Genomic DNA, 20,704 nt, shown 5'->3' on the forward strand with positions numbered 1-20,704 from the left:
TGTGCAAAACAAGGTAAATGAGCTTATAGCAGAAAATAAAATTGGTAGCTATCACATTGTGGGTATCCCAGCGACGTAGCTGCAAGATCAGGCTGGGATCTAAACATTGGAGGACAGGCAGATGGGCAGGGGAGGCAGGTTGCCATGTTAGCAATAAAAAAAATATTAATAGCAAGAAGTGATTACAGGGTCAGATGGTGTAGAATCTGTGTGTGTAGAGTTAAAGAATCACAAAGGAAAAAGACCCCGATGAGAGTTATGTACAGACCTGTTAGCAGTATTCAAGATGTTGGACTGAAAATAAATCAGGAGACAGAAAAGCTGTGTAAGAAAGGTGGTATTATAATAAAACATGGGCGACATCAATCTGCACATGGACTGGGACAATCAGATTGGCCGAGGGTCCCAAGATATTGTGATATTTGTGGGCAGTTTGTGGTAGGGTCCACTCAGGAACAGGCAGTTCTGGAGTTGGTGATGTGTAATGAGGCAAATTTGGGTAGAATCCCTACAGTGTGGAAACAGGCCATTTGACCCACCAAGTCCACACCAATCCTTTGAAGAGTAACCTACACAGGCCCATTCCCCTACCCTATTACTCGACATTTCCCCTAACCAATGCACTTAACCTACATATCCCTGAATACTATGGGCAATTTAGCATGGTCAATTCCTCTAACCTGCACATCTTTGGACTGTGGGAGGAAACCCATGCAGGCAAGGAAAAATGTGCAAACTCCACACAGACAGTTACCCGAGGTTGGGATCGAACCTGGGTCCCTGGTGCTGTGAGGCAGCAGTGCTAACCACTGAGCCACCTTGCCACCTTGATTTTATTAGGGAGCTTAGGAAACCCCGAGGGGGCACTGACCATCATATGGGTGGCATGGTGGCACAGTGGTTAGCACTGCTGCCTCACAGCGCCAGAGACCCGGGTTCAATTCCCGACTCAGGCGACTGACTGTGTGGAGTTTGCACATTCTCCCCGTGTCTGCGTGGGTTTCCTCCGGGTGCTCCGGTTTCCTCCCACAGTCCAAAGATGTGCAGGTCAGGTGAATTGGCCATGCTAAATTGCCCGTAGTGTTAGGTAAAAGGGGTAAATGTAGGGCAATGGGTGGGTTGCGCTTCGGCGGGTCGATGTGGACTTGTTGGGCCGAAGGACCTGTTTCCACACTGTAAGTAATCTAATCTAATCTAATCATATGATAGAATTCACCCTGCAGTTTAAGAGGGAGAAGCTGGAATCAGCTGTAATGGTAATACGGTTGAGTAAAGGTAACTGTAAAGACAGGAGAAAGGAACTGACTAGAGTTGACTTGGAGGGCAGCCCAGCAGGAGGATGATGGAATAGCAATGATAGAGATTTCTGGTGGTAATTCGGAAGGCATAGCAGAATTTCATCCCAAGGAAGAAGAAACATACTAAGGGGAGGACAAGGCAACCATGGCTGACAAGTGAAGTCAGTGACGGCATAAAAGCTAAAGAAAAAGCATACAGTGTGGTGAAGATTAATGAGTAACAGTACGAATGGGAAGCCTTTGCAGCAATTTTCATATTGGAAGACACCAGCAGCACACGAGAACGTCAAGACATTCGGGGCAGAGGTGAATGTAGTGGCCATCACAAAGGAGAAAGTGCTGAGGAAGCTGAAAGGGCTGAAAATGGATGAATCCATGGGTGAAAATGGATGGGTCAGATGGGCTACACCCATGGTTCTGAAGGAAATAGCTCAGGAGATTGTGGAGATATTGGTGATGACGTTTTAGTGATCACTGGAGTCAGGGAGGGATGCAAAAGACTGGAAAATGGCCAATGTGCCATTGCTGTTTAAGAAGGGAATAAGGCACGAGACAGAATATTAGAGGCTGGTTAGCCTGATCTCCATGATCGGTAAAATTTTAGAGCTCATTATTAAGAATGAGATTACACTCTTGAAGGTGCATGCTAAAATCGGGCTTAGTCAACACGGGGAGGTCATTCCTGACTAGTCTTTAGAACTTTTTGAGGAGGTAACAAGTAGGTTAAAACAAAGGAAAGACAGTTGATGTTATCCCTTTGGACTTCCAGATGCCTTTGATGCTGCACTGGATGCTGCTAAATAGAACAAGACTCCACAGTGTTAGAGGCAAGATACTGGTGTGGATGAAGGATTAGCTGATTGGCACAAGGATAAAGAGTTCTTTTTCAGGATTGCAGCCGGTGACTAGTGGAATTCCACAGGGATCGATGTTGGGACCACAACTATCCACATTGTACATTAACGTTCTGGACAAAGGAACTGAGGGCATTGTTGCTAAGTTCGTAGATGAGACAAAGATAGATGGAGGGGTAGGTAGTTTTCAGGAGGCGGGGAGGCTGCAGAAGTACTTAGGCAGGCAATGAGAGTGGGCAAAGAAGTGGCAGATAGAATACAATAAAGGATAATGTGAACACTATGGTAGGAAGAATAATGGAAAAGCTTTCCAAAATTTGAAGCAAAAAGAAACTTGGGAGTTCCAGTTCAGGAGTTTTTTAAGGTCAACTTATGGGTTCAGTTGCCAGTGCAAGTGCAATGTCCGCATTCATTTTAAGAAGGCTAGATTACAATATCAGAGATGTATTGCTGAGGCTGTATAAGGCTGTATTCAAACCACGTTTGGAATATTGCAAGCAGTTTTAGATGCTGTACCTAAGGAAAAATGTGCTGACATTCAACGGGTTCCAAAGGTGGTTCACAAGAATGATCCCAGGGATGAAGTGCTTGTCATATTGAGGAATAGTTGTGGATTTTGGGACTGTGGTTGATGGAGTTTAGAACACTGAGGGGGAGTCTCAATGAAACTTATAGAATACTGAAAGGCCTGTATAGAATGAATGTGGCTCGGAGTGATGAGATGACCTTCCGAACTGAGATGTGGAACAATTTCTTCAGCCAGAGGGTGGTTGATCTGGGAACTCATTGTCACAGAAAACTTGGAGGGCAAATCATTGAGTGTATGCCTGAGATGAAGAGATTTTTGATTAGTAAAGAGATAAAAGTTTACATGGAGAAGGCAGGAGAATGGGGTTGAGAAACATGTCAGCCATGATTGAATAGTGCAGCAGACTCAATAGGCTGCATGGCCTCATTCTACTCCTTTATCTTACAGTCTTATGATTGGAGAACATTTTCTTCAAAAACCTAAGAAAGAAAAATCCTTTTCCATCTGAAAATAAGATCCATTTTTTGCTGAACTTGAAAGTATTAGTGAAAGTTCTGTTCATATTGATGCTTGCGCGATAAGGCAATCAAGAAAATAATGAAGCAGGGAAGATTCACTATGGTGTGGAGGCACATTATATAAATGCTAAACTGTTGATGAATGTTGATTTCATTACTAATAATGAGTTTAAAAAATATGTACCTTTAGTTGAAATGCTGAAATATAGTCAGAGAATGCAATATGTTTCAAATCCTTGTCTGTTTTATCTTAAGTGTTCAATGTTAGCCATATTAATACAAGCCTTGCAAATCCCATACATGATTCCATAATTCTCAATGAACATCTATACTAGCTGAATATTTCCTTGCAAATGCAAGCTCTTTTTCTGAAAGAATATTTGAATTCTTTATTCTGCATCACAAAGAATGTGTTTGGAACTCTTGTAACTGCTGTTTGTCCAAACTATGGCTATGAATCGAAAACTGAAATTGTTGGAAAAGCTCCGCAGGTCTGACAGCATCTGTGGAGAGATATCAGAGTTAATGTTTTGGGTCTCATCACCCTTCCTCAGAACTCTTTTGGTTTGTACTTAGGGCTATGAATGCTGTTATGATGTTGTCCTTCTTCAACCTGGCATTGTCAGAAATTACTTTTACAATTTACAATCAGGTCATGGGTAGAATTTCACAATAAATCAGAATATTCACATAGACATGCAAAAGACATAAATGCTCGGTTCTGCATCTGCCAAAAGTTAAGGCACTGATTTGATTTGTTGAAGGTATAAAGCAATGTTACAGATCAAAATTGAAATCAGATCAAATAGAAATTGAAGTGAATGAACTCGAAACTACATTCCTTCACAGCAGCATTATCTTATGACCTGTGAATTTAGAAAGATTTTATCTGACGACGGTTTCTGATGGAAATTGTCTTTCGATCTCCCAAAAAAAAAAGTTTCTTTGTTTGGCTTTGAATACTATTCATTTCTTTATTACTGTTGATGGTTGCTACTTGATATCTTCAATTACTGAGATCTCTCCACTGGCATTCTGAGAACATAAGCCATTTAGATAAAGACTACCATTTTTCGACAAAGTTGGCAGAGTATCTTTCTCATCAGTGAGGTTAACAGACAATGTTCTTTTGCCTGGAGTTAACTCTTGCGTTTGCTGCCCTCCTAGTTCTGAGGACAGTTTCCTTTTGATGGATGCAGCTCTCTGGAACTTGTCATGAATTTCTACACTCAGCCTTCTGCGAGTCTCTTTCAAATCTGCTGTGACATTGGCTGTCCATTCAGCTGCATGAGCCCTCATCTCTCCAACCTAAAAAGCAAAAGAAAATGTATCCCCATAATGTATTTTAATTACCAAGCACAATATATTTTGATATGGGAAAAAAGATTCAAAAAATGCTTGAGTACAAAAGTATAACTGGATCACACAATGCTTTGCCAAAAGTGACTATTAAAGTTGTACAATAGTAATTAGGTAATAATTTGATAAAGGAATAATTCAATGTGAAAGGGTCAAGTAAAAGGTTGTTGAGGAGCTTGCATTGGTACACGTTTGATGGGTGAACTACCTTATTTTATGTTGCAACTTCTATGATTTACAATGGAATTAATTTTAATTTCTATCATGAAGAAAACACGCTTTCAGTCTAGTCCCAGATTTCAAAGGTAGTCTAATGAACATTTTTTTTTAATTTTAGGAAGCTGAGTAAATAATTTGCTCAGAGAATTTCTTGATCACAATATATGCAAGAGCACAATATCTACTGATTTTAATTAAAATCAGACAATAGAATTCTTGCTTACATGTGACTTCAAAAAGCTCTAATAAATTATACAAATGATCAACTAGTAAGCTAGTATGTCAAAGCCAGTAATGATTGACACAATAGTTAAAGAGACTGATGAATCGCTGAGAGAGAACAAAAGTAATTGCCCAACTCTTATTCCCATTCCTGCTAAGCAACAATGAAGCAAATCAAAAAGAAAAACCTCTGCACAATTTCGGTCCAGCACAGAAAAACACATACAATATAGAAACTGCATGACTAAAGAAAATTACAGAGGTGCACTAAATGAAGTAGGAAAAGGCGGATCCATTGTAATGAAATCAAAGGCAAACAGAGGAGAGCACCAGATGCAATTACTGTGCCACTTACGAATTAGCTGCTTGGATTGGTTGCAAGCCACTTTTAAATTTCATGTAAAATGTAAGCCATCAAGTTAATGGCGTGGATTTTGTGATAATAACAACAGTGAAGCTATCAGGATACCTCAGACAGCAAATTTTGTCTTCGCACATAGAATCATAGAGTTGTACAGCATAGATACAGACCCTTTGGTCCAACTCGTCCATGCTGACCAGATGGCACAGTGGTTAGCACTGCTGCCTCACAGAGCCAGAGACCCGGGTTCAATTCCCGCCTCAGGCGACTGACTGTGTGGAGTTTGCACATTCTCCCCGTGTCTGCGTGGGTTTCCCCAGGGTGCTCCGGTTTCCTCCCACACTCCAAAAATGTGCAGATTAGGTGAATTGGCCACGCTAAATTGCCTATAGTGTTAGGTGCAAGGGTAACTGTAGGGAAATGGGTCTGGGTCTGTGCGCTTCGGCGGGTCGGTGTGGACTTGTTGGGCCGAAGGACCTGTTTCCACACTGTAAAGTAATCTAATCTAATATGTAAAACTAATCTAGTTCCATTTGCCAGCATTTGCTCCATATCCCTCTAAACACTTCCTATTCAAGTAACCATCCAGATGCCTTTTAAATGCTGTAATTATACCAGCCTCCACCACTTCCACTCCCAGCTCATTCCACACACACATTGCCCTCTAAGTGAAAATGTTGCCCCTTAGATCCCCTTTTAATCTTTCCCCTCTCACATTAAGTCTAGGCCCTCTAATTTTGGACTCCCCTACCCTAGGAAAAAGACCTTGACTATTCACCCAATCCATGCCGCTCATGATGTTATAAACCTCTACAAGATCACCCTTCAGTCTCCAACGCTCCAGGGAAAATAGCCACAGCCGATTCAGCCTCTCCCCATAGCTCAAGCCCTCCAATCCCGGCAACATCCTTTTAAATCTTCCCGAACCCTTTTAAGTTAAACAACATTCTTCCTATATAAGGGAGACCAGAGTTGAATGCAAGTAGCCTAACTGATGTCTTGTATAGCTGCAAGATGACATCCCAACCCAATAAAGGCAAATGAACTAAACACCTTCTTCACCACCCTGTCCACCTACAACTCGACTTTCAAGGAACTATGAACCTGCATGCCTAGATCTCTCTGTTGGGCAACTCTCCCCAGGGCCCCACCATTAAATGTGTATGTTCTGTTCTGATTTGCCTTAGCAAAATGTAACACCTCACATTTATCGAAATTAAATTCCACCTGCCACTCCTCGGCCCATCGGCCCATCTGATCTGTTCTACCTTGAGGTAACCTTCTTCACTGTCCACTACACCTCCAATTTTGGTGTCATCTGCAAACTTAGTAACTATACCGCCTATATTCATATCCAAATCATTTCTATAAATGATGAAAAGCAACTGACCCAGCATGAATTCTTATGGCACACTGCTGGTCACAGACTTCTAATCCGAAAAACAAGCCTCCACCACCACCTAGGCATCCTACCTTCAAGCCAATTTTGTATCTAAGTGGCTCACTCTCTCTGGATTCCATGTGATCTGACCTTCTTCAACAGTCTACCATGCGGAACTTGGTTGAACACCTTGCTGAAGTAAACAGAGACCACGTCCATCACTCTGCCTTTATCAATCCTCTTTGTCACTTCTTCAAAAGCCTTGTTAGTGAGACATGATTTTCCATGCACAAAGCCATGTTGACTATCCCTAATCAGTCCTTGTGATTCTAAATATGTGTAAGAGCTGTCCCTCAGAGTCCCCTCCAACTTACCCACCACTGATGTCAGGCTCATTGATCTGTAGTTCCCTGGCTTTTCCTTAACCATCTCTCTTAAATAATGGCACCACACTAACCACCCTCCAGTCTTCTGACACCTCACCTGTGGCTATCAATGATACAAATAGCTCAGCAGTGAAACCAGCAATCACAATCCAGCTTCCCACAAAGTCTAGGATACACATAATCCGGTCCTGGGGATTCATCCATCTCTATGCGTTTTAAAGCGTCCAGCACCTCCTCCTCTCTAATAGTGACACTTTCAAAGTTATCATTATTTATTTCTACACATTCTATATCTTCCAATTCCTTCTCCACAGTAAATACTGACATGAAATACTCATTTAGTGTCTCACCCAAATCCTGTGTTTCCACACATAGGCAATCTTATTGATATTTAAGGGATCCTCTTCTCTCCCTAGTTACAGTTTTGTCCTTAATTTATTTGTAAAATCTCTTTGGATTCTCTTTAACCCTATTTAGCTTAACTATCTCAAGTTCCCTTTTACCCTCCTAATTTTCCCTTGAGTATATTCCTATTCCCCTCTCTAAGAATTCACTCCACCCCAGCTGTCCATACCTGCCACATCTTCCTTTTTATTTCTTGACTAGAGTCTCAATTTTTCTAGTCATCCAGCATTTCCTATACCTATCAGCCTTGACCATCACACGAACAGGGACATACTATCTCTGGACTCTCAATATCTCTTTTTTAAGGACTCCCACTTTCCAACCATCCCTTTACAGGTGAATAGTCTCTTGCAATCAACTTTTGAAATAACACCATCAAAATTGTCCTTCCTCCAATTTAGAACTTTACCTTTTAGATCAGGTCTATCCTTTTCCATAACTACTTTAAAACTAATAGAATTATGATCGCTGGCCTCAAAGTGCTCCCAGACAGATACCTCAGTCATTTGCTTTGCCTCACCTACATGCACAGCTATATATGGAAATCTGTGAAAATGTGTCATTAAATGTGTATGTTATTTCTATGATATAATTGGTTGAGGATAGAATATAGTTGACATACTTAAGATTAAATGGGATTTCAATAGCATCATGACTGATATTTAGTGATGAACAACCTCTCTAGTGATGGAAAATTAATTTCATAAATGTGATGTCTCATTCCTTCATCAGAAAATTATCCTTTATCTGACTGCCTCAATCGTGCCTGTATTAACTGTTATCTTGGTTCCTGTGCATGATTTTGTATGTCATTTATATTTTGTCCTGTTTACTTCCTGGTTTGTAATCCATATGGAGCACTAAGCTTTCTTCAGTTTAATTCATTAAAGAGCCTTGCTGTTGCTTGCCCTGTTCAGAAACAACATAACTTCTATGGACAGGGTCCTGAGCAGTTGTCAGGTGATTGAAAATCCCCTTTGACAAAATTGTGAAAAGTCTGTTGGAAATTATACACCAGGGAAATATCAAAAGCCATTCTTAACTGCTGAGAGAAAATTCAACTTGATAGTATGATAATATGTTGTGCCTGAAAAATACAGCTGTAATTTTAAAAAGGCTGAATTTCTCAGAAAGCAACATGTACCGTTTTGTGGGGGTACTGAGAAAGGATAAAGGCAGGGTCGCATGAGCTAAACCACAGAAACTGGAACTTGGGGATGAAGCCCTGAACCACTGCGACACTGTGAATTCCAACAAATCAAACTAGACAGTTGGTATTCATTTGGAATGTGCTTTAGACTGATAGATAAAGGTGAGGCCAAAATGTACTCACTGGTCTTATTCAGATAATTCTGGCCTCTGCAACTGTTGAGGATGGGAATACTGATAGAGCTTCGTCCTCCCATCAGTTGATTAATTGTCTTCCATTAATCAGCACTTGATGTGATAGGAATGCAAAGATTTATCCTGGTCTGTTCACGGGGGATCACTCAGTTCTATCTCTAACAACATTTCATTTGGCTTTAGTTTACAAGTAATTCTGTTGAAAGTTTCACAATTATTGACTCCTCATCAGCTGCTCCAACTACCATGGTGTTCTAAAATCTTCATTGAAGCAGGTTGATGGTGCTGGGTTATGGAGTTACAGATTGTGGCTGTGTATAATTGTGCTGGTCTTGCTGATATCCAGCTGCACCTTTGGGACATATGACTATGAAGTATCACATCTGTTCTTAATCCATTACATTTATTCACATAATGAAATGGAGGGAGACCTTAGTGTGAAAAAGGAATTTGGTCTCAATGAGGACTCACATTCTCTCTTTCTCTTTCTCTCTCTCTCTCTCTCTCTCTGACACACACAAACTCATTCATTCACTCACTCAATCTCTCTCTCCCCTTACCACTCCCATGAACGCGCACACATGTAAGTCTATAGGGTGAATTTGCATTTACAGAATTCAATTGTAGATACATTTTATTTTGTTCAAAAAAGCACATAATCTGCAGGTAGTCAATCCATATGACATTTTACAAATTCTTACTTTGGAAACAGAACCACTCCGACTCAACATTGGAATACAGACAGACTCCAACCTCACACCTTCAATGTATTGTCTAAACTGAGGTGTCACTTTTTTAAAATCAAACCTTAAATTATCTCAGAAATGTGACTTGAAAGAAGTTCTGGGATTTACATATTAATGAATTGATACCTGCAACCCATTCTAAAAGATGAAAGACTTATCAGCAATTTATGTTTGTTCAATGTATCTTATCAGTTGCATGACACAGAGATCTTTTGTTATAAATTCTATGTCTCTTAATCCTGCCCCACTTGTTGAATGGCGGTGCAGGCTCGAAGGGCTGAATGGCCTACTCCTGCACCTATTGTCTATTGTCTATTGTCTATTGTTACCCGATGAAGGAGCAGCACTCCGAAAGCTAGCACTTTCAAATATAACAGTTGGATTATAACCTGGTGTTGTATGATTTTTAACCTTGTCCACCACAGCCAAATAGCAGCAAATTAATATCTTTGATTTCTATCATTTTGCCAATTTTTCATCTGTGATTCCACCAACTCCAATTTTATAGTACTTTTGCCAAGACCTTTCAAAAGTTCAAACAAATAATGCCAACTGCACTAGTCTTAAATGTTTTAAATTCCTACCAAAGTACCTCATCTTCCATTTGTCTATCTTTGTTGTAAATACGATACAGGAAATGTAGGCCATGTATTGTTTGTCTTATCTTTGCCAATGCAAGTTAAGGACCATTAATTGTGTATAGCTCAGAGGTTGATATGCTCTTTTTTTTAAATACAAGGCACTGCAAAATTCAATGGCCTGATATGATATGGGGGCAGGAACTGCCCATGTGATGCCAAAAATGGTTGAAGAATATAATAATACTGGAGATGCAGAGGTTCTACCAAATGTAACAGCAGGGCCTTGTTAAAATTTCTTGGCTCTGTTTCACACCTATCAAGTGGATACGCTGGTCAACAGATGGGAGTGAATACCAGCAGCAGGAGGTCACTGCTGAGGATCCTTGGAGATAGTAGGACCCATTATCAGGAAAAGAAGAACCCTCTGATCGGGTATGGTTAAATGGGAGTAGGCCACCCAGCATTGCTGGAGTGAAGTCAGCAATTGTGGCTGGGTGTTGTGGTGCTGTTGAGGTTTGACAGGGCATGGCTGTCCACCAGGATTGGTGCGAACTAAAATGTTCCTTGAGTAGCTGGGAGGGACACTGCTTCTTCTTGTGCTGAAAGAAGCACTTATCTCCTGGAGCCAGAGAACCTTAACTTTCTTTTACTGCTGGATTTCCTGACATCTTGAAAATCACACAGCAATAACAAAACTTTAACACATAATTCCAAATAGTTCCCTGTATAAACTTAATCATTCAATGTCCCATATCTCCACAGCAGAACAATCACACTCTCCAATATCCATTTTCAAACTGAAGTGTTTGCACAGCAGATTAAGGTATGGTCCCTGTACAAATATCCCCCATTTAAAGTACATTTAAGAGCTTCTATTGGACCACAGTCTTGTAAATGCAGGAACTTACCAAGTAGACCTGCTCCCTTTGACCTACAGTTTCCTGTAACAAGATTACTGCACAAATGTTAACTGCATTTTAACTCTGCATGATTTTAAAACACATCCAAGTTCTGAGCTCACCACATTCTTCGCCCAAACCTCTTACTCCCTCCCACTCACTGCTTCCTTTTCCTGACCCCCTCACTCCTTTCAACTTGTTGTTGCTCTCCTGACCTTCTTAATACTTTCCGCTCATTGTCTCCATCATTGCCTGATTCACCATTTCTCACTGCACTTCTGCCTCTGGGCTCAGGAAAGAGCCAGCAAGAGTGAAGCAGTGAGGCAGGCCCTGAGAGGAACAGTAAGTGGGAGGAACTGTGGGGTGGCAAGCAAATTGGCGAATGGAGCAGTCAGAGGAGTGGGAGGAGACTGAGATGGGCAGGGGAGCAGGAAAGGAGCACGGTTCAGGAGAAGAGTGGAGTGAGTGGTCAGGAGTGAGGGGTTCAGGAGAGGCAAGTGGTGAGCTGGATGGGCTGAGGGCAAGAGACAGCAAGGAGATTGAGAGAGGGAAGTGACAAGTGGTAAGTAAGTAGGAAAAGTGGTAAGTAAGTAGAAAGAGTGGTTCGTTGATCGTAGAAACAGGAATTAGTAAGTAATAGAAGAAATACAAATACAGTGTTTAGGCCAGTTAGATTCAAGGTAGCCAATTGATTTTCAATGTAAACATTTCAGTTCAGTTCAGGTCAGAACTGTAACTCATCCTTATTATATCCTTTCATAATGTCAAAATCAATGTTGCTGATGGAACTCGATGGGGAAAGGGGCCTGGCACTGCTACACTATAAGAGCACATTAAAGTTGTCAGCTGTGGCAGTCACCAAATTAGAAATTTGGTGAAGGAGTCAACATAGAGTGACTTGATTCCTGATTTCTCTATTAGCTGTGGCTGAAAGCTGTTCCATCATTCCTCCATTCAGCAGAGATGATAGAATGAACAAAACATTACTGAGTTGTGAGGTGAATGACAATATTCGTCTTAACTCGTAAATTTAAACCTCTGCAGTTGATTTAAAGACAAGAAACAACCCAGCAGGACAGATGAAGAAACAAAATATTTTAAATTGACAAGAAACCTCTACTGAAGTTGGCAAGGTGTAAGTTAAATTGCACAGAATTGAAGAAGCAGACTACAGTTTAATCAACTATTGCTGCACTCTGTAAGATGAAGACATTGATCAAAAATAGATATGCAGCCCATGAAGTTGGATCCAATCCTAAGAGTCCAGATTTCAGCACTGAAATCAAATACTATTCAAATACTTTATTTATGGCATTCTTGCTTTCAAGTCAGAAGGTTGTAGGTTCAACTTTCACTCCAGAATATAAATATAAGTGGCACAGAGAGCAGTGATGTACTATTATAAATAAAGTTTTAGTTAAAATATTAAATTAGTATTCAATCCATCTGTTCAAGAGGACATCCTACACAGATCCTGCAGCACTATTTGAACAGGTGACACCCTTCCATCTAATATTATTTCTTTAACCATTATTGTCGATATGTTGGTACTTTTTGTAATTTATGAATCTCGCTACATACAGTTTGACTGCCATATTTATGTATGATACAACAGTACACTTCATATCTTTGAAGACTCTTTGATGCTATATAAATTTTTAGTGTTCCTTTTCTTTCCTTCCCCTCCTCACTTGGAAAGGCACTCCATCTTTTACAAGGTGCCCACTGTCCTTAATGGTAACTACCTGACTCCCCAGCACAGAAATACCAGAGAAAAGTCTGATACAGAAAGAATGGAATGCTTCAGAATCACCCAGAAAGTGAATGAAATGCCGATCACTGGTCCAGTCTGTTTGTTCACATTAAGAAGTCAACTAATGATTTATCAGCAGAGCAATGCTTGGGGCATTGGTTTCCAAAGGGTTTACATAGATTTGTAGTTTGATAGATAATTAATTCTAGGAGGTGACGCAGAATTAGATAGAATTTCCAATGCCAAAATTGTTGAAGGCACTGGCTACAACAAAGGCTCTGACAACATCTGGGTTACAGTGTTAATGTATCCTGTTCCAGAACTGGCCAATCCCTTAACCATACTGCTCCAGTGTGGCTACAACTCTGACAATAAACGGACAATGTTGACAATTGACTAGATAATTCACAGAGTCATAGAGGTCAATAGCACAGAAAAAGGCCAATCGAGTCTGTGCTAGTGAAAAACAAACACCTAAATATTCTCACACCATTTTTCAGTACTTGGTCCTTAGCCTTGTATGCCTCAGCATCACAAGTGCATATGTAAGTATTTCTTAAATGCTATGAGTCTGACTCTACCACCCTTGCAGACAATGAGTTCTAGATTACCACCACCTTCTGAGTGAAAAGTGTTTTGCTCACATCCCTTGAAACCTTCTGCCTTTAACTTAAATCTATGCCCCATGATCATGGATACCTCCACCAAGGGGAAAAGCTCATTCCTACCTGTTCTATCTATGTCCCTCATAATGTTAAGCACTGTGTACAAAAAGATCAAATTACTGCACCATCACTTTACTGTCAATCATCAGCAAAGTGCAGTTGTTGGTAGAACTATCAAGCAGCACTTATTTAGCAAATCCCTGCTGCCTTTGGCTGACTGAGGAAAAGAGTATTTTGGGGACCAGGCTCATTGGTTAATAGATAATTTATGGACCAGACCAAACCACCTCAAAAATATATTAAGAAGATAGTCTAGACCCTAACTTTTTCTTATTTTAAAAGGTAAGTGTAAGGTGTTGCATTCCCAATGTAATTCAATAGGTCAAGCTATTACACTTGAAGCAAAATATACGTTATTCATACACTATAGTTACAGTACAACAAAAAAAAGAAAAAGAATTAGCTTAGCTATAACTCTATTAGAAAACTTCAAAAAGTAATAGATTATTTTACTATTAAATAGTAACTGTTCCAATATTGTAACATCCCATAAACAGATCCTTGACAAAGGTTAAGTCAACAAAGTAGATTGGCTCATATGCAATTCTAGCATCCCAGGAAGAAAACATCAAGGGAACACTTTGTGAGAAATAGTAGCAAGGAGAGATATACTGCAGTTTCCACTCAGTTTTAAGACCCAGCAATAACTGCTACTGAAACTAAAAATCCTGGTTCTGTGGGAACTTGCCCCACCCATTCATGCTGCTTCTATTGGTCCAATTAAAAAAAAACCAAGGTCACACAAGCTGTTTACTTTATTAGCTTTCAATGGACAGCTCAGCATCTCTGCCTTCAAACTTCTCTTCAAACAAAATAAATACACCTCTTAAAGCCATAGTTTATCACAGACAGCAGTGATTTGCAGGCTCTTATAGGCTTCAGACTTGGAAAATCAAATGAAGGCATCGAGAAATACTGGAAAAGTATCGCCAGCAAAGTCATTGCAAGATCCTCCAAATCTGGTGACTGGAAAGGTGGTCTAACAGCACCAATACCTCTGAACTCCAGTCCCCACCATAGACATGGTCCAAGTACAATTAAAAGAGTTGAAGTGAAGTGAGAGTAACTGTCATTGACTTCCAGGCAATATTTGATCACGTATGGCATCAGAAAGCCCTGGGAAAATTGAAGTCCTCGGGAATTTGGGGGGTAACACTCTATTGGATGGAGTCATATCCTGTACAAAGGAGGACTGTTTTGGTTTTTGGAAGTCAATCATCTTAGCCCGAAAACTACACTGTGAGTCTTCCTCAGGTGACTGCCCAACCGCCTTCAGCTGCTTCATCAATAACCTTCCTCCAACAAAAAGGAAGCATTGTGCACTGATGACTGCACAATGTTCAGCATCACTGATAACTCCTCACGAAACAAGACTTGAAAAACGTTCAGACTTGGTCAGATAAATAGAAAATAACATTCAGGTCACACAAGCGCAAAATAACGACTATCTCCAAAGAGTGAGAATTTAACAGTTTCCACTTGGCATTCAAACATCGCTAATTCCTTCACCTTCAACATCTTAGGGTTGCCATTGACCAGTAACTGAAACAGCTGTATAAATGCTGTGTCTGAAAAGATAGGTCAGAAGCTGAGAATTCTGAGATGAGTAACTGAGATACCAAAGCCTGCCCACCATCTACAAAACATAAGTCAGGAATGTGATGAAATATTCTCTAAACTTGGCTGAGTGAAACTCAAACAATATTCAATAAGCTCGATTCGATCCAGGATAAAGCAGTCCACTTGATTCACAACATATCCATCTAATTTAAGTGTTCATTCTCCCAAACCAATATACTATGATTGTAGAATATATTATCTATGAGATGCACTGCTGCAACTCACAAGGTTTCTTCAGCAGTACATAATGTGCAGCATCCACTATACAGGACAATAGAAGCAGATGAATGGAAACACTACCATTTGTAAGTTCCTTCCATGCTGCACATGATTCTGACTTGGAACTAAATTCCTTCACTATCAAAGAGTCAAAATACTGGAACGCCCTGCCTTTCATCACTTTCAGTGATACACCACATTGAATGCAGCAGTTGAAGAAGTTGGCTTACCACCACTTTCTTAAGGCAATCACAGATTAGTAATAAATATTTGCTTTGCCAATGACATGCAGATCACAAGAATGAAAAGCAAAGCCTTCTATCAAACAACTCTGCATCAGGGATTATTCTCCAGATGAGCTTCATTCAATTATAAAGACTTCTCCCTGCCTGCCCCCTATGTTACCTTCTCCCTCAAGCGTGCATCAAACCTCAGCTTAAATGTTTTAATCAATGCATGTAGCCGCAAATGCCACATTCTCACCAGCCTCAGGGCAAACTGAAGTATTTTAAATTTTTTCATAACGTTTACTTTCTTTGTCATGACCTGGATTCACCTAGAGACTTTGACTTTTTAATGTATATCCAAGTATTTTCTAAGCTTGTTATCAGAGAACCAGTTTTATAGAAGGAACTTGCATTCATAAAACATATGACAACCAATGAAGTTTTTTTTTGTAGTGCAGGCAATATAAATCAACCACATAAAGCCAGGCCACTGACTTCATGGATCATGTCAGTCTGTAAACTAAAAAGTACCACATGTAATGTGTGTTTAGAAGCTTTACAAATATGGGCTCAGACTTATAAAAAAAAGCTCAGTATAATGGATAACACAATGGACAAATATGCATAAAGTATTTGAAGTTGTTTTTAAATCAAGATGCAAAGAAAACAATTAGTTAAAAGAAAGCAAATTCCAGGGATCATCAACATACCAGGCTCCAAAGAACTGATATAAAAAATAAGTTGCATTAAAGAGGTAATATAAACAGTTAAGAGCAACATACCTCTTCTTTTGTTTTCCTTGAGATGACACGAAGCCAATCTCCAATCATACTCAAAACTGCAGCAAAGTAAGCAAGTCCCACTAATATCCAGAACCATACAGCAGGTTTGTACCAGTCTAAATATTCTTTATCAGGACTCTCTCCTAAACATCATTAAGAAAATAGTAAGTCAGTCAATTTCAGATGAACTATAGCCTGTGGTTTTTGTTTTGAAGGTGATAGTACAGATGTTCACACATTTTTTAAGTTCAAAGCTATACACGTTAGCTTGAAGCAGTAGCCATAGCATCTAGTTCCTAAAGGATCTCTCATTAAGGTTAACGCAACAAAAATGCAACTGGCACTTCATGTGCTGTTAAACTTAGAGTAGTGACCTGTGGTGACTTGAAAAGGCTTACAAAACTGAGCTGTTAAGAACCCTGACCAAAATGAGATTGGCAAGTGTAAACTCAGTGCCTTAGGTGCATTGTTCGCATAATATTAGAATTAAATTAATAGTCTGTTTTGGAAAGATCATAAAGATTACAAAACTACAGATGTTTCTGACCTTATTCTGAGTTTTGCTGTGAAATAATTGACTTTGAGTTTGAAACAAAAAGAGCCATTCGAACTTTAATCGGAAGGTTTGAAGAAAATAGGATGCAGTTTTATATCTTATTTTTAATATAGGAAATGATCTAAAGCGCATTGAATAGCCTAAGGCAAATAAAGGTACAACTGGTGAGCAGTGCCAGATGAGGTAAGGAAAGTGACTGTGCAGCCTTTAAAAAGACCAAAATAGCTCATGACTCTATCATGTCTCTGAAGAGAACAGGGTGCACAAAGGAACACAAAATCAAACAATACAGGAAGGCAAACTCGGATATTGTCAAGATAAGTTAGGACAAGATCTTGGAGAGGTCTGAAACTGGCAAAGGATTAGATGGATGAGCTTCCTTAAAGTACAAAAATAAGTTCAGTTTATTTTTACACTATCTTGTAAAATAATTTCTAATAAAAATATCCTTCATCTCTAGGAAGTAATTCTCGCATATTTCACACTGCCAATCACCCCAGAATTGAACAGAATTAACAACAGAGCAATGAAAAATCCCAAAAATATAGTTCAACTATACATGTGCCTTGTCATCCAAATAGCCTGTATCAATGTCAGAATCTTAAATGTTCACAGAAAAACAGATCTTTTGGCTGATCTATATTCTGTTGTTTAATGACAATTTAAATTCATGGACTTTATTGCCTATCTTACTGAATTATTCCTATCTATTTGATATGTTATACAAAGTCACTCCGCTACTATTTCAGCTCTTAAAAACAGACCAAACTTCTCACTTTTCATTTCCAAAGTAACTTCCCCAACCCTGGAAACTTTCTGGTGAATCTAAACTAAATCTTTTTATATACTACAAAGGGGTGTCTAAAACTTACACAGCCCCCCACCTGCTGAATCAACTTCTTGGACAGGTTGAACATTACCCCATTGGTTTTGTATCTTTGACCGCTACTTGCTAACATAAACAAGAACCTGGCGCATCTTTCTCTATTCATACAATCTTGTTTAATGGCTCTGTACCCTCACAACGAAATGCTCTGCACATTGACCCAGTTTAAAATTTTGTGATTTGAAGTATACCATATTTCCTTGCTCTGTTGTAACTTCTAAAATTTATCACTTGAGAGTTCACTACACTGAAATGTACCTTCCCTTTGTCCATCTGTCCTGCTAGCACATCTTTATTCTTTTACTGTCTTTTGCAATGTCAACATAATTCACTGTGCTTCCAATTTGGTATTATTAACAAATGTTGTTCCCTCAAATACAAGTAAATACACGTGTGCACATTGTCACAAAGATATCATATGTATGAATATCTTGGAAGACTGGGCTGGGGGAGTCCATAGGTTTAAGGTGAGAGGGGAAAGATTTAAAAGGGACCTAAGGGGCAGAGAGTGGTGTGTGTATAGAATGAACTGCCAGAGGAAGTGTATGTAGCTGATACCATTACGACACTTAAAAGACAGCTGGGTGGACGTATGAATAGCAAGGGTTTAGAAGGATAAGGGCCAGTTGTATAAGATTCTGGTGCGGCCGCATCTGGAGTATTGTGTACAGTTTTGGTCGCCATACTATAGGAAGGATGTGGAGGCACTGGAACGGGTGCAGAGGAGGTTTACCAGGATGTTGCCTGGTATAGTAGAAAGATCGTATGAGGAAAGGCTGAGGCACTTGGGGTTGTTTTCATTGGAGAAAAGAAGGTTTAGGGGTGACTTGATTGAGGTGTACAAGATGATTAGGGGTTTAGATAGGGTCGACAGTGAGAATCTTTTTCCACGTATGGAGTCAGCTCTTACAAGGGGGCATAGCTTTAAATTAAGGGGGGGTAGGTATAGGACAGATGTTAGGGGTAGGTTCTTTACTCAGCGAGTCGTGAGTTCATGGAATGCCCTGCTAGTAGCAGTGGTGGACTCTCCCTCATTATGGGCATTTAAGCAGGCATTGGATAGGCATATGGAGGATAGTGGGCTAGTGAAGGTTAGGTGGGCTTGGATCGGCGCAACATCGAGGGCTGAAGGGCCTGTACTGCGCTGTATTCTTCTATGTTCTATGTAAAAGCTGGCAAATGGGACTAGATTAATTTAAGATATCTCATCGTTATGGATGAGTTGGACCAAAGGGTCTATTTCTGTGCTGTACATCTCTATGATCTAAGGCTTAGGTTTTGAAGGACTGTGGAAAAATGGATTTACATAGAAACATAGAAAATAGCTGCAGGGATCGGCCAGTTGGCCCTTCAAACCATTCAATATGATCATGAAATTTCAGCATCCCATTCCCGTTCTCTCTCTATACCCCTTGATCCCTCTAGCTGCAAGGGTCATGTCCAGTTCCCTCTTGAATATATCTAACAAATTGGCCCCAACAGCTTTGTGGTAGGGAATTCCACTGGTTTACAACTCTGAGTGAAGGAATTCTTCCTCATCAGTCCTGAATGGTTTATTGCTTATTCTTAGACTGCGAGTCCTTGTTCTGGACCTCCCCAACATCCGGAACATTCTTCCCACATCTAACCTGTCCAGTCCCATTATTTGTTTCATCACTTCAAGTTTTGTATAAATAAGTTGAGCTGGTTCTTTAAAATAGGTTGTTAAGAACTGATTAAAAGCAAAATAATGCAAATGCAGGAAATCTGGAGCAAACACAGAAAGTGCTTAAGCAATTCTTCAGCTGGCAGCATCTGTGGAAAGGGAATCACTATTAATGTTTCAACAGATGCTACTGAGTTTCTCCAGCATTCACTATGTTTGCTGCTGAGACCTCTTCTTTTAAATAAAAACAAGGCTTCCTTTGGAGTCACATCACTGGTACAGATGCCTGGTTGAGTTGTTAGAACAGTGACTGAAGGATTGATTCTGTTTATCAGCTGAAGGACAAAAAGTCTGTAATAAAAAGCTGCCCAGCTGATCTCTCCCATTTCTGAAAATAAAACCCTCTAGTTGAGTTCAGGGTAAAGGGTGGCGCTGGAAAAGGACAGCGGGTCAGGCAGTGAGATCTGCAGTCCTCACTTTCTCCGAGTTCAGAGTAAAACTTGTTCTCCCGAAGAAGTGATTGGAGGAACTAATATTTCCTGAGCAAGATGTGGCTGAAAGGTTCCAAAGATAATCATACATGATTAGTGTCTCAACTACGTGTGACAGAACATTCGAGTAACAGGCTTCATAACATTCTGTGCTTTACCTTTTCGTCCTCAAGAAAAAAAAATCAGCCAAAGGTTTTCTTTTCAGAAAGCCGATCTGTGCAGAGAAAATTATTTTATTTTTGTATTTCTGTTTTCCTTAATTGTTTAAATGCATGTGTGTTTTGGGAATATTTAGAAGGATAGGAATTCATACTTCTATATTAGTGACTGTGTTTGTTAACCACTTATTGTATCTTCATTGAATGAGTATTGTTTTGATAATAAGTCAATAACTGTGTTTATTAAGAAATTTCGTTGATAGATCTTTTAGTTTAATTTAGATTTTTAAAATTTAAAACCAATAAGGTACTTAATTAGTCATTTTGTTAACTGGGGTAAGTATTTTTTATTTTATTTGTGAGCTATAGAATAGTTGGACTAGAGGAAAAGTGTACTCTTCCAGCCTCAGGCACAAAAATATATTGACCAAGATTTGTCCCAGCACAGGTACCACATCTTTTCAGTGAGAGAAACTTTCATGTGTCCTTACTCTTTGTTCCTTTCTTTCATTTATAAAGTTACATTTCCTTATTATGATA

The 20,704-nt window shown here is 39.7% G+C and overlaps 1 protein-coding gene across 2 annotated transcripts in view; it reads right to left on the reverse strand.

The window, feature by feature from the left end:
- Window positions 1–980: 980 nt before the first annotated feature.
- Window positions 981–20,704, reverse strand: part of LOC122552824 (potassium channel subfamily K member 2-like) — a 187,463-nt gene continuing 167,739 nt past the window's right edge. For both annotated transcript variants that reach the window (XM_043695809.2, XM_043695808.2), the window contains 2 exons: window positions 16,429–16,571; window positions 981–4,507 (listed from right to left, as the gene is read on the reverse strand). In XM_043695809.2, coding sequence (XP_043551744.1) covers window positions 4,193–4,507; window positions 16,429–16,571 — 458 coding nt within the window. In that variant the 3' untranslated portion in view covers window positions 981–4,192. The remainder of the gene's footprint in view (window positions 4,508–16,428; window positions 16,572–20,704) is intronic.

Source organism: Chiloscyllium plagiosum, unplaced genomic scaffold, assembly GCF_037043375.1.
Source record: "Chiloscyllium plagiosum isolate Xiang-an unplaced genomic scaffold, Cpla_swu_hap1 HiC_scaffold_10, whole genome shotgun sequence".
Lineage (NCBI taxonomy): Eukaryota > Metazoa > Chordata > Chondrichthyes > Orectolobiformes > Hemiscylliidae > Chiloscyllium > Chiloscyllium plagiosum.